Below are 14,392 nucleotides of genomic sequence, written 5' to 3' on the forward strand. Positions count from 1 at the left end.
TCTGAATAAGCTATTGATCATGCATTATTTTGGTGATCTAAAAAAAAGGCGATTGCAAAACAGTCCTTAAAAGAAAAATTTTGTTAGGTACATTATTGAAATCAATCGTTAAAGAACGTTTTCTTAAATATATTTTGAGTTTGCGACTAGTTCCTTAAAATGTTATTAGACGCGTATTCCGTTCATGTTTTGGTGTGACGGACTTAGGCTACTTAAACTACTTTATAGAATATAGGATCAAGCGTAGTATTATTTACTTTAAGTTGCAGTTAACAAAAGAAGAGATTTTGATATAAAATGCCAATGCATAAAAAATAAGAATGCGTAAGTGATGTTTTAAAATAAACATAGAATTCTTTTTTACAAAAAAAATTGAATTTGGATTAATATAAATTCGATCGATTCGTTTCGAGTATTTTCGAGATAAGAAATTCGAGGAATAGAGGAATTTTTCATAAAAGATTATATCTAACTCTTAATTTTGAATAAACTTATGTCAAAACCATACAATGTCAATAAATAAATAAACTACTAAGAAAACCTAAAATCTGCCATGAATTTTAAAATTGCATTACTTTCTTTAAATTGAGTTTCTTTCGGTATTATACATTATGCAATTTTATATTACAGAACCAATAAAATTCACACAAATCTAAATAAGTGCATGATATACAGAATATTATAATTACATCAGTTAATTTACAGTTTTATATTTACATGTATACCTACGTTTTGCGGGAACAAGTTTTAATGACAGCTCACTAGATGGCGCTTTTAGAAGTCGATAAAAACCGAAACTACCCGCAAAATTATCGCTACTACAAACTAATCACAGGGTTTGCTTGCGACTTTATACATGAGGCCATTATATCTAAAAGACCTATAAAACATACGATACAAATCCGGTCTACATTGTATTCAAACCCAACTTTTTAGACTTTCCAAAAAAAAACCACAAATATGAAATTGGGGAAATCGATTTCATGTGATCGTTATTCTCTTTGAATTTTTCTGAAAGTTCAAAAACACTAATTCCACTCCCTAAAATCGATTTACGGAAACTAAATTTAATTAATCTCTTGACTGTAGACCAGATTTTCCAGTACGTTAGGTCTCGAACACATGGTGCGTACTATGACACTTTCGGAAAAGCTTCAGTCCTTGTCCTTAGCCGGAGCCCGAGCCGTTCGTGTACACATCCGAGGCAGCCCTTTGTCCCGCCCTTATGACACTTTGAACAGTCTGCGCGGCGCCCTGGAAATGAGAAAGGGTTAATTAGTTAGGGTACTGACTCATTATAAAATTAAAAAATCTTTACTTTTTTTAAGTATTTTTTTTCGAAAAGATAAGTTAAAACAAAGTATTCTTTTTTTAAAATTTAATTGTCAAAAGTTCAACAAAGTTTAGCTCAAACATGTTTCTAGGTTTTATTATTTGATTAAAAATAAATGTAAATCTATATAATATTATGTCTGTGTGTATAACTTATTATTAACACCGCTATCCTATTTTTTTTAATTTATGGTTAAGAAACTATGCGGTCTTTGTTAACAATGAAATATTTATTTTGCCATATTGTATTGCATATGTATTATTAAATGCAGAAAAAATTATTATGTCAACATTATTCGGTTACGTTACGAAATGTCTATGAAATAAGTTAAATTATGATGATTAATGATTATAAATTCTTGAATTCAATTAGAACTCAAAAAATTGTGACACCACCTGAAATATAGTATTCACGAATTATTTTTACAAATTCCAAAAGAAAACACGCAACAATAAATAAAATATAACTTACTGATTCGGAGATATAAATCAATGATTATTTAACTTACTTAAAAGTTATGTTATCATTGATAAAAGTCTTTAATGTCATAAAATTAAAGAATTATCGTTAAAATCTCTCCGAACGCGGTCGATAGTGACATTTAAAAATTTCGATAGACCTCTTAAAGAAAGTTTTACAGGAGAGCTTTTAAAGACTTCAGTGAAAAGTGACAAGAACATAATGTGATCACGCTAAGAACCAATTTCACCAACGTCTGTTAATGTTAAAGTTAATGCTCGAAAAAGTGTGAAAAACGAAAGAGATAACGTGATACTATCACGTTATCTCTTTCGTTTTTCACACTAATGAAAGAGAAGACATGACATTTAAACAACGTGACGTTGGTGAAATTGGACCTTAAAATTAAAATACAAGTTTATCAATACCTGTATCGCCGCTCCGAGGAACTGTGAAAACGCCCTCGTGACGTTGATGGCTGCCGACACGAGCTGCCCCCGCCCGGGCACCGCCGGTTCCGCAGCACTGGGTGGCTCCAGGGGTATCTAACCAGTGGTGTTAAATTAGTCACTAGTACATGAGTGTTACATTATAGCTGCTTAATTTATAGAGGTATTAAACCAGCAAAATTAATTGGCAAAATTAGTGTATAATATTATATTATATACAGAGTGCAATTAAACTCTCCTGCCAAATGTTTATATTATATTAATCCTTAATAAATTTAAAAATACACGTATTTTTTTCTTTTATAATCACTCAGTACTAAAATGTTGAGAAATAGCTTCCAAAAGTTATCCTATAAAACACTACAATTAATGGATACTGCAAGTCGCCCGCGCGCAAGTGCCCCCCGCGCCTCGCGTGCCCCTCCCTCTGCGTCACCTCCGCTCATACCCACCGCCGCGAGTGACCGTTCTGCAACGATTTTAAATGGGATAAAATATGTCATTAAAAAATAGCACCCAATTTTTTTTTTTGTTAAATGAACTCTCCTAATAATACCTAAGCCCTGGAAAAAAATTGGCAGGAAGGCTTAATCGCACCCTGTAGAGCTGCGTAACTTCCACGGGTATTTCACCAAGTGGCAGCAAATTAGTTTACTAGTAAATTAGTGTATAATATCAAATAGCAGCTTAACTTCCAGGTATATTTTACAAGTGGCGGTAAATAAGATCTATTTCTTCCAAGAGGGGTTTATTTTTTATGTAATTAGTGCAGTCACAATACTTTACTTGTATATTAGTGATCTTAAATAGCTAACTAAAGTTCCAGCAAAATTTTGTTAGAGGCAATATTATAGCAAAATTGTACCTAAGAGTAAGGCTCATTTTGTATCCGCTACCTGCTTATTAAGGTGACGCCGCGTTAAAGTAAAAAACCGTGTTGGATATGTTTTAGATTGCTTGTCTTCTATGAGAGGCCAGCCCGGCCTCTCATAGGAACAGCAAAAAATGGAAAGGGCGTAAGCGACAAAATGTTTTTTTGTCGCATAATTTAAAAACCATAAATACATTTCATTTAAGCTATGGGCAAATTAATTCATGTACAAGCTTTGGAAGCTTAAATCATTCTCCTCTGTTGGCTAAATAGGAATCCGTTTTTTTACAGAGGTCTTTTTGATTGATTATTCTGTGTCATAAAAGTTATGCTGTCGATAGTTCAAAGAAAAAAACATGATGAATACTGACAATGAACTTTAATTTCTTAGCTTTAGACATTGCTGAGAAAAATCGATATCGCTACAGCCAAATTATCAAGGTGTCGCCTTAAAAGCCATATTGGCTATTTTCTTTGTACTCGATCGCGCTCTTCGAGTATTAATAATTATATTATTATCTTTCCTTAACTTTACGTACAGTATTTTTGGAAGAAATTTAAATTTAAAATACAACATACATATATATATTATGGTGCAAAGAGATAGATATAAAGAACAGCATGCAAAGCGTGAGAAAGTGAAACAAAGTAAATATAAGTATGAAGTATACATTAATATTATTGTTATTTTTACAAATAATAATGTCCCTTGCTAATAAAGATATTTTTACTTAGTTTTGTCTGTCTTCTGTATATTTTCCCATATGTTAGAAAAAGAGGGGCAGGCTTTATAATATTATAATTAATATTTTTATTAGTAAGGGTGTATATTTTATTACAAGCTCAATAGTACCTTGCTTACTATAAAATATTTTTTAATTGCAAGTCACTATTGCACTATACTCTATGTTTAATCACAGTCCTTTATATATTATTTAAAATACATAATTTGCATTATATTTTTATTAGTTAACACTAAAAATATTAAACCATAATGATCTATGTGCCATTTTTTACATAAATGAATTAAGCACAATTGCAAAGACAATTTTTTCTTTTAAATATTAATTATTTATCAATCAAAGAAAAAAAACTGATTTCTCAAGGGGAAGAAATGTGGAAAGCACTTTGAGCACTACAGCCCGGAAAAACTGAGTTTTCTTTGCATTTGTAAAATCCATTTATTGATATGTAATTTTTTTACTAATTTTCATTTATTAATTTATTCTCATCAGCGTTTAACTGACATTATCTTAGTAAAATGACTGTAGACTTAGATTAAACCATTGAGTACAAATATTATCACTCATAAACCATACATCGAGTATATTAATAATTATTATCACCAATTATTTTTATATTAGCGAATCCTTATTTGTAACATAAACCATCGTTAGTACTTGCAACCTTTGATTACTTAGCCCCACGTAAGACAAATACTACTTACATTTTAATAACACACCCAATTTCACAAATTCACAATAATATAATACAATTTTAATCACTTTTATTTACAATGCCAGAAGATGTTCGAATTTCAGTTCAAATAACGAACATTTTCAATACGTATTTTTGTATTTTTTTCGCTTGAAATTTTCCCGTCTTTCCAACGTGTTGCTTCACACATTTTACAATAATGACTAAGTTATGTTAATAGGAATAATACTCAGGGTTGCTTTATACATTTATTAAAATACACACCGTTACCATACCAGCTAAGTGTCGTATTTCACAAGGAACGAAAGCAAAATTACACAAAATGTTAGATGACAAACAACATTTTTCATTTATCTACGCAACAAAATATATTTACAAGCCTTAAAACATTAATAAATTAAACAAAAAATATCTTACAAAATAATGAGAATCGAAGCGAGAATTCGTTCGACATGATATTAATTACAGATCTGATCCCCCATATTTACACCTAAGAACTAAACTGTACACGTCTCGGATTAAATAATACCAAAGTTTGACATGGGTTAATATTGTTTAACCCGAGGCGACCCGTCACCCCTAACCCCAGTCACACAGTCTAAGCAAAAGGGATGAGAAACCCACTCTGTTCGCCGAGGGCCGGTCGCCGGCATTGCCGACGAAGGGCCCGGAGCCAAACCAGTTGACCCTCGAGCTCGTGGCCGCCGACTGCGTCGCCGAAGGCCGAGGGGGGCTCGCGGGGCCCCGATTGGGCCTCGGCGCCCCAGGCCCCGGTGCCGTCTCTCTCCACTGCTGCCAGAGCCAGGCCAGGCCGTCTAAAATAGGCCTCCTGGGCGGCGGCGGAGGCGGCGGGGGCGTCGTCGTCCGCCGCGGCGTTTTCGGTGTCACTACCACTTGGTTGAGTAAAGCCTAAGATACGACAGTTAGTAAAGTTTCGAATGAGAATAATGAAGGTAAAAGTTAAGTCGAAAATGAAACGTTCGAACAGAAAGCGAATGAGCAGATGAGGATTACTGAAGTTGTGATCTAGATTCTGTAGGTTATCAAAAACTCACAGCAAGTCGAAGTTGCTCGTCCAGGGAGCTAGCGGTAGTTGGACCGAAGCCTTGTTCCTTCAGTAGCGCAGCGAGTAGAGCGTCGTTGGAATTTCCGTATTCGGTGCTCAAAGATATAGATGATTTGGTAGCTTCAGACACCATGCTGGTCGGTTGAGCTTGTTTGATTAGGTTTTTCAAAGCCTCATCGGATGATTGCCCTGAAATACATGCATATTTAAAAGTTGTAGATATAAGATAGACTACCACACTTCACGCTGATACTCGTATTATAATGGGAAAGTTTGTGAGTTTGTAAGTGTGGATGTTTGTTACTACTTCAATCAAAAACTACTAAGCAGATTATAATCAACTTTGGTATAGTAGTTTAGATTGTCATTGATCAAATAGGCTACTTTTATGACAAAAACATAGAAAAACAGTATTCGCATAGAATTTTGTAATAAGTAAGTTTTTGCCAGTAATAAAGTTAACTGCAAAACCTATGAGAGCAAGTTTTTTAATTTATTTTCGTAAGTTTTAAAATTACTTTGAGGTTACGAAAAATTATATAAATACTACATTACAAAATTATAATTAAGAGCATTAACCTGTTATGGCCAATTTGCTTCTCTGAGTTGTAGTTTCTTGTGCGTCTTGAAGCTTGATAAGTGTCTGTAGTAGCTTTGCGTCATCCTGCTCATTCTTTAAGTCGTCCTTTACAGCAATTTTGGCACCGTAAGGTTTCGCTGTTGTAGGTGGAACATTTTTACTCGCAGAAATGTCACTGATAGGCTTCTGCGTCAAAGGTTCAAAAGGTTCGTTTAATGGAGATGGAGACGCTAGTAAATTAGATAGTAAATTCAAGTCTATTTCCCCATTTGCAGCTCCTGGTGATTTTGGGCTCACATTTACATTAGGAAGTACCGGCAGATTAAGTTTTGAAGGATCTTGACCGGTAGCTTTAAGGAGTGCTTGCAAAAGTTTTGTGTCTTCTTCGAACTGTTTTAAATCTTCTTCAATTGATGGTGTGTTTGGATTTGGAGTTGTTGTTGTTTGAGTTGTTGTTGTTCGCATAGTAGTGGAAGTCGATGTTGTATCCTTACCACCTTGTATTTCATTTAAGCTGCGTTCTACAGCAAGAGCAATCACACGATTTGCCAGAGCTGTTTCTGGATCTTCACCACTATTTTTGGTACTCAATACCGATTTCTGAAAAATATATTTTCATTACATTACTATGTGTGATTACTTGCTAACACAATACAAAGTATAAAGTACAATACATCATACTTTAGAACGTTATAGGATTTTTTATGATAGAAATTACATCTTTCATTAAAATAAAAGCAATGCTTAAAATAAAGAATAAATGAAAAGGAATAATTACCAGATTTTGTAAAAATGCCAAATCTTCTGCGTCGGAGAACGTCGACGTACTCGGTATCTCAGTTGTGAATCCTGATCGAGGGTTTTGATTCACTGCCCTCGGTGGAGTAGAAATGGGCAGTGACGTAGTAACTCTTTCATTGAAAGGAAGAAGCGTCGTCGATATTCCCATATTTTCGGCGTTAGGCCGACGTGGCTGTAATGTAGAAAGCGTACTAGATAGTGGAGTTGTAGTAGCTACCTTCCCCGTATATACAGGTCGAATATTCAATGGCGTTGTTGGATTATTTCCAACGGATGTTGAGAGAAGGTTTGATGATAATCGAACATTTGAAGTGATACCAGTTACTTCAGGCAAATAGTTTGCATTTTGATTTCCATTGAACTGTAATAACGCTTGTAATAGTTTTGTATCCTCTTGCAATTTTTTTATATCATCGTCAATAGATGATGAAACTGTCGTTGTTAAAATATTCTTGGTAGTAGTTGGAATTGAGGTTGTTGTTGGGAATGTTCTTGTAGTTGTTGGCATAGTAGTTGTTATTGTTGTTGTCGGCGTAGTGTCTCGTAATGTTGTTGTACTTTGAGCTGTGGTCCAAGTATTAATTGTAGTGGCTGATGAGGGTTCGGTTATTCCAAATTTTTGTTTTATACCATCTAAATTAGGCAAATTAAGCTCAGCAGGATCTCTTCCCATTGCTAATAATAAGGCTTTTAAAAGCTTAGTGTCTTCTTCAAATTGCTTGATGTCTTCTTCTATTGATCGTAATGTAGTTTGATCTTGTGGGTTGTAATCTGAGACAGTATTTTGAGTTGGCTGCTTTTGATTACCCAATAGAGCTTGTAATAATTTAGCATTTTCATTTAGTTGTAAACTATTTGCTCTCGAATCTTTGCTGTTATCAAACCCTCCTAAACTTTTTGAATTACGACCCATTTCTATAAGCATTTGCTGAAGTAGGGTGCTATCATCCATAAAAACTTTGTTTTCAACATTAGACGAAGAAGTTAATGGTTGTACATTATACGTGTCAGTAGTTGGCATAAAAGTTGTAACTGATGAAGTAGAATCAACATATATTGAGCTTGTAATAGTCGTTTGTGGTAATAGTACATTTGATTTTGTAGATGTAGTTGGTGTCGTCATTAATGAACTATCTGTAGTACTTATGAAATCACTATCTGTAATAGAACTTTTTGTTGTAGAATCATCACTTATTATAGGAGACTGAAATTCTACAGTTGCTTGCTCCACATTTTCAAAAGGTGTTCCAGCTGTAGGTGGTATAGTGGAGAAGTCGTTAGTCATATCTTGAAATGGTTTTGTGTTAGACTCAGTGACAGGTTTCATCGTTTGTATGTCATTTTCAGTAGTTCTAAGTCCTTTAGTGGATGCTAATTTCAAAACATTTGATTCTTGAGATGATGTCGTAACCTCATCAATAGGTATAAATTTAAAAACCGTATTTCCATTTTCACTATCTGGCTTTTCTGTGCGTATCTGTTTAGTCTGAAAAAAGTTATATAATTGTACTCTTTATAAAGTTATGTAAGTTGGTCACAATATGATAGAAGAGTGTATTTTTAAACCACCACCACTTACCTTTTGATGATAAATTAGTGGTAATATGATATAGCATGCATTAAAATGATATTATTAAAGCCTTTGACTCCATTAACTTTTATTAAGAAATTAATAAGTACGACGAAATCAAATACATTTAAGACTTAAATAATGATTATACCTCCGGATCGATATCCAGTGTTAATATTCGTGGTTCATGGGTAGAACTTGTCATAGAGGATATTGCCATTTCCTCCAAAGTAGCTGAAGATATACTATTAAGCAGTATCTCGTCAACAGAGGGTAACATTGTAGTTGTGCGTAATCTTAAAACATGCGAGGCAGTGCTTTTTTCAGTAGGCGCTTTAAATGTGGTATAAGTTATACCCAATGAACTGCTATCTTTTATATTAGGTGTCGATGAAGAAATCTGCAAGTATCAAATTAACTTGTTAAGCTTATTAATAAATATGCAATGAAATTACTAGGCATGCAGCATTTACTACTTCAACCGTCACCTGTGTTTCATAGTTCCCATCTGCGGCTAGTTTACAAAGCCCCAAGCATATTTTTCAAGCTTAACAACAAAAAGTCAATACCGTTATTTGTAGGTTATTTACAGTGTCGTTGGTTAATTGATTTTCTGTTCCGTTATTTGAGGTGTCTTGGAAAGTCACAGTATTAGTGGAAACTCGGGTGGGGTTAGACTTTGGTCTGACAATGGCCGGAATGTTATGGATGGGGCTATATGGATTTCTTAGATTCCATGGGCTGATTGGTAGTATGTCAATTTTCTGCATGATTCGTGGCACTCTTGTTCCGTTAGGAAACTTTCGAATGATTGTGTTATTGGGTAGTACGCCGTAAATTATGTATGGACTGGCTTCGGTTAATGATTCCAGTATATCATCATTAGGATCTTTACGTACCACAGTGTTATTAGGAAGTATACCAAAAATGACATAGTCTTTTTTGGGAATAGGATTCTTCGTAATACTATTGTTTTCCAAATTTAAATCAGGAGTTGGAGCTATATTTTCACGAAAATTTGTCGTATTTTCTTTTAAAGATTCTGTGGTACTTATAGAACTATCTTCATCTATGGGAGTTGAATTTGTTACAACGTCTGAGTCATTGACATTACTTTGGCTGTTTATAGTTGTCGTTTGCATATCAGCTCCATTTATAACAATGGTAGTCATGGTTGACTTTATATTATCATCATCATTTTGTGGCCGCAAACTATTTTCCGTGGTAAAATCATTGGCAGTTTCCTCATCATTGGTAGTTTCCTCATCATTAGAACGAAGTAAGAATTCGTTTGTAGTTTCTTCAAGAGATTCATTTTTGATACTTTTTCCAATTGTAGTATTTTCTTCATTGTCTTGATCTTCTACATTTCTTTCTGTTGTTGTATTTCCACCTGAACTTGAGTTTGATTCTTTAAAACCAGAAGTAGTTATTTCACCTTCATCGAAATTACCGTTGGATAATGTTGTGCTCTCTAACTTATCGTCCATGTTGGTTTTCATAATGACGTTGCTTTCCTCATACGAAGAAATAGTCGATGTTTGAGTTATTTCATTGGTTACTGTCTCTGACCGCATTGGGCTAGCAGTGTCTAAACTAGTAAAAACAGTGGTGGTTTCAGTGGAAGAAGCAGGTGTTATGGTAGTAAGGGTGCTTAGAAGAGAAGAAATAGTAGAAGAAATTGGGTTTGAAGGTCTCGTAGAAGTCAATTCATAATTTAAGTCAAACGTAGGAGTCGTTGAACTTGATGATGTCATAATATCTGTCAAGCGGTTGGAAAGGTCATCAAATGGTTTAATTGATTCAGTTAGACTAACGCTGTCAATTTCATCATGGTGTGCCTTTATTATTTCTTCAATCATTTTTAAGACTCTAGCTTTCTTCGATAAAACCCATAACTGAAGTCGTGATAATTGAGTGGGGTCTTGGACACTATCCATACTATTTTCTATTTCAGTTAATTCAAACGCAGACGATTGAGACGTGGAAGATGTAGAATTATTATTATCATTATCTAAATCTGACTCTGAGCTTGATGATTGATAATTTGGAATAAAGGGAACTGGAACGGACTTGTTAGTGATATCATTTAAGGAATCATCGGAGGTTGATACAGTTGTTGTAGTAACTTTTGATATTTCTACATCTGAAGCAACAACAGCTTTTTCAATATTTATATTACTTGATGATGATAAGACAAAGTCATCGGATTGATATTCTGTAGACTCCGTAGTTATTTTAACGTCGGAATCGTTTGTTACTTCAGCTGTATTAACATCATTTTGCTTTAGAGAAGTCCCTATTGAAACAGACAAGTTTATTTTACTAGAATTAGTTATGCTTGTATCGTTCAAAATACCAAAATCTATATTTTCGGTATCTTTAATATCTTCCAAGCTATACGGTGTTGTATTGAATGCTACTTCATCCTCATCTGATAATGTTTTACGTCTATTTAAAGCCTTTGGAATTAGCTTGTTTAATAAATTTGCCATATCTACAGAAAGTTTCGATTTACGATTTTCGTCCATATTTTGCATAATAGATTCGATATTGTTAGATAGCATGCTTGTTAGTTCTGATGAAACTAATTTGTTGTTAGATAATATTAGATCTGAGACAGTATTATATACCATTGCTGTGCTGTCAGTTGTTGATGTTACTGCAGTCGTTTTGTCTAAGTAAGGTTCAGTTTCAGAGTATAAAACTTTAAAGGCAAATGGTTTACGTTGGGAAATGGATGTAGTGGAAATAGGAGTAGTGGAAATTGTAATAGGACTAACAGTATTTGTTTGGAACGATGGAATAGACATAGGTGTGGATACAGTATCGACAACATTTAATGATGGCGTAACATTTTCCCGGACCGACAAACTGTTAAGCACATTTTGTGTAGCCCCTTCAGTGGTTTGTACAATTTTAGCACTCGTGTTTATTATATCTGTGGATGTTATGGACCTTTGACTCGTGAAGCTATTGATGGTATTTACATTTTGATTATTACTCACGCCGTTGAGTGTCTTGTCAACATCATTTATAACATTTGCAATTTTATTTACTTCAGTTGTTGAGGAAATTTTTGGTTTAGGTGTAGATGTGAGTATGTCTGCAAGGGCATCAAATATAGATACTGTAACTGAAGGAGAGTGATTGGATGCCTCAACGTTGAGAATTTGTGATGGTTTCATAAAACTTTCGGAAAGTCTTAGGTCTGCAGAGGTTAAAGGACTCTGTGGCTTAGTAAAGGAGATAGCATTCATTCCTGAACCTAACTCAACTTCTTCTCCCTCTACCTGAAATAAGAACATTACTCACCCATAATTATAGAAGTATAGAGATTTGATTGTTTCATGTGTTAAAAAGGTTCATTTGTGTCTGTATGTATTATGAAAATAGAGATATTGGGAAATAAGATAGAAGATGTGCAAAGACCAAAGCCTCTTTATTACTCTTGGAAAGAATATACCAACAGAAGAATGTGTAATGTTATTAAAACAATTACTTTACGAGATATATTTATTTACTTAAATGAAGATCAATTGTTAGTGTAGGACTAGATAAGACTAAATAAGTTAAATATAAAAAAGAATAAAAGTAATAATAATACATGTTTTAAAGGTAAACTTTGAAATTATTATAACTTAATATACTGCACCACCCTTTATTAAACTTATCATAAGACTATTAAATGTTTTCTAAAATACTTTAATCTCTTATATACCAGAATTCTTGTCAGTCTTAAAATTATTTAAAACATGTAATATATATTATACTTAATAGTAAAAAATGCAATTCTAAACAACTTGGTTAACCGTTTTCAGCGCAGTCTCTGTCATTATATTATTTTGTTCTGAACTAGGAAAATTCCTTGACATTTTTGTTGTTGTGACACCAACGAAATCTTCCTCTTCAAACCATTTTGGTTCTTCTATAGTTTTTGATACTTCAGGATCGGTGACGAAGAATTTCAGCCAAGCCTTGAGCAATGATAAGCTTTTAAACGTAAGCTTTGATAATTGTAATTAGAACAATTATTATACCATACATAATATTAATATGATTCAATTGGTACACAAAATATTGTTCTTAAGAGTCGTGAAAATCGTATTACTACCAATTTCATAAAGGGGCTTTGTATAATTAGTTTTAATTTGATAAACAGACCAATTTTGTTCATGAGCTGGATATAATTGTGTAAGTTACTTACAGTTGATGAAGTGATTGTAGGTACAGTAGGTTTGTAAAATGGTTTGTCTAGGTAAGATGCTCGATACTTAGAACTAAATTTGTGTTTAGGTTTTTCTTGTTCGCCAACAATCTGTAAATTTTGTTATTTTACAATGAAAAAGTACCATATATTTGCAATTCAAGTAGTAAACATTTCACAATAATAATCTATTTATAAATTCAAATAATTTTACACTGTATTTAGATATTACATCCATACTAATATTATAAATACATCTATCTGTTACATCTTTACGACCAAACTGCTGAACCGATTTAAGTCCCGAAAAAATTTACGGTTCCCGCACGATAAACGAGATTTGATGCAATGGAGTTGCGGGCGTCATCTTGTATTTTACCTGTGTTACATTTTATTAGACTCACTATAAATGGAATGCCACCGCTTAAACTATGAGTTTTATGATATTTAACTCATAAATATTATTTGATATTATAAAAATGTAATTTATAAAACATACTTACTCCATTAGAAGAAGATTCTGTTGTTTTTGAATACGTGTCACTGTATTTTCTAAGAGACCTTTCTTTTGATCTTGGTGAAAGTGTTACAGATTCTTCATTCTTCCTGAGCTTTCCATTTTTCCGGCTATATTTCCTTGTTTGAATATTTCTAATTGGTGGCACAACTGTATGTTTACTATTATTTTCCACACTATTATTTGCTTGGCGGTCCTTGTATGTTGCATGGTATTTTTGTGTTGTAGTCGATATATTATCAAATTGTAATGTCTTTAAGTCTTCCGACACAATTTTCTTTTCTGTAGTACTTTCAGAAGATTCCGTACTACTTACTTTTATTATAAAGGGCTCCTTTGTCCTTTCAGAGGTTGGTTCAAAAACATCAACATCGACAAGTTCAGGACTTTTACTACGACTCAGATAAGTAAAAATTATTGGAGCATCAGCAGTGTCTTCCATCTTTTTATCAGCGATTGCGATGTTTACAGTAGGAGTATTCGCCTCAGTAGTGGTTGTAGTTTTCTTTGTGTAATTTCGTGAACGTGAGTAATAAGAAGTTCTAGGCAATACTTGCTTAGGCTTAAAAGCAATTACTGGCTTCTTTATTTCTCTACTTTCCGCAGTAGATGGTAATAGTTTTTCTGTGCTAGTATTACTAACAGTATTTCTTCTTGCGTATATAGAATTTCTATTTGGTTTTTTCAATCCGATGACTTGTTTACTTCCAATAGTAGGTTCTGTAGACGTTACTTTTATATTACGACTAGACTTAAATGATCGTCTACTGCTTGGTTTTGCTGTAGCCTTAGAAGATACGATAACTTTTGGACTTAATGTAGTCGTACCCCGAGAGCTATTTTCTAACAATTGCGCCTCATTTTCAGGTACTTTCTCTAATAAATTATTTTCTATTTTCGGTACCTCTGTAGTACTTTGCTCAATTTTTGTTTTGTTGCGCAACTGAAAATTATTAACAAAGATTTTAACAAAGTTTCATTAAATGTGTAACTAATCGGTAAAAGAAACATTAAACTGGTTAGAAAAGAAAGATAAAAATGTATGTTAGTGTAATAGGCACAATAGCTGAAGTTTTGATTACAATATAATAAATATTTTTTT

At 33.4% G+C, this 14,392-nt stretch overlaps 1 protein-coding gene across 1 annotated transcript in view; it reads right to left on the minus strand.

Annotated features, from left to right (window-relative positions):
• Positions 1–1,011: 1,011 nt before the first annotated feature.
• The window catches only part of LOC121729108 (serine-rich adhesin for platelets-like), a 63,336-nt gene continuing 49,955 nt past the window's right edge, over positions 1,012–14,392 (minus strand). The window contains exons 4-13 of the mRNA XM_042117494.1: positions 13,277–14,233; positions 12,774–12,884; positions 9,136–11,859; positions 8,718–8,966; positions 6,974–8,482; positions 6,195–6,795; positions 5,605–5,804; positions 5,174–5,458; positions 2,221–2,337; positions 1,012–1,254 (exon numbers count right to left, since the gene is read on the minus strand). Of these exons, the coding sequence (XP_041973428.1) occupies positions 1,168–1,254; positions 2,221–2,337; positions 5,174–5,458; positions 5,605–5,804; positions 6,195–6,795; positions 6,974–8,482; positions 8,718–8,966; positions 9,136–11,859; positions 12,774–12,884; positions 13,277–14,233 (6,840 nt within the window). The 3' untranslated portion in view covers positions 1,012–1,167. The remainder of the gene's footprint in view (positions 1,255–2,220; positions 2,338–5,173; positions 5,459–5,604; positions 5,805–6,194; positions 6,796–6,973; positions 8,483–8,717; positions 8,967–9,135; positions 11,860–12,773; positions 12,885–13,276; positions 14,234–14,392) is intronic.

Source organism: Aricia agestis, chromosome 7 (genome assembly GCF_905147365.1).
Source record: "Aricia agestis chromosome 7, ilAriAges1.1, whole genome shotgun sequence".
Taxonomy (NCBI): domain Eukaryota; kingdom Metazoa; phylum Arthropoda; class Insecta; order Lepidoptera; family Lycaenidae; genus Aricia; species Aricia agestis.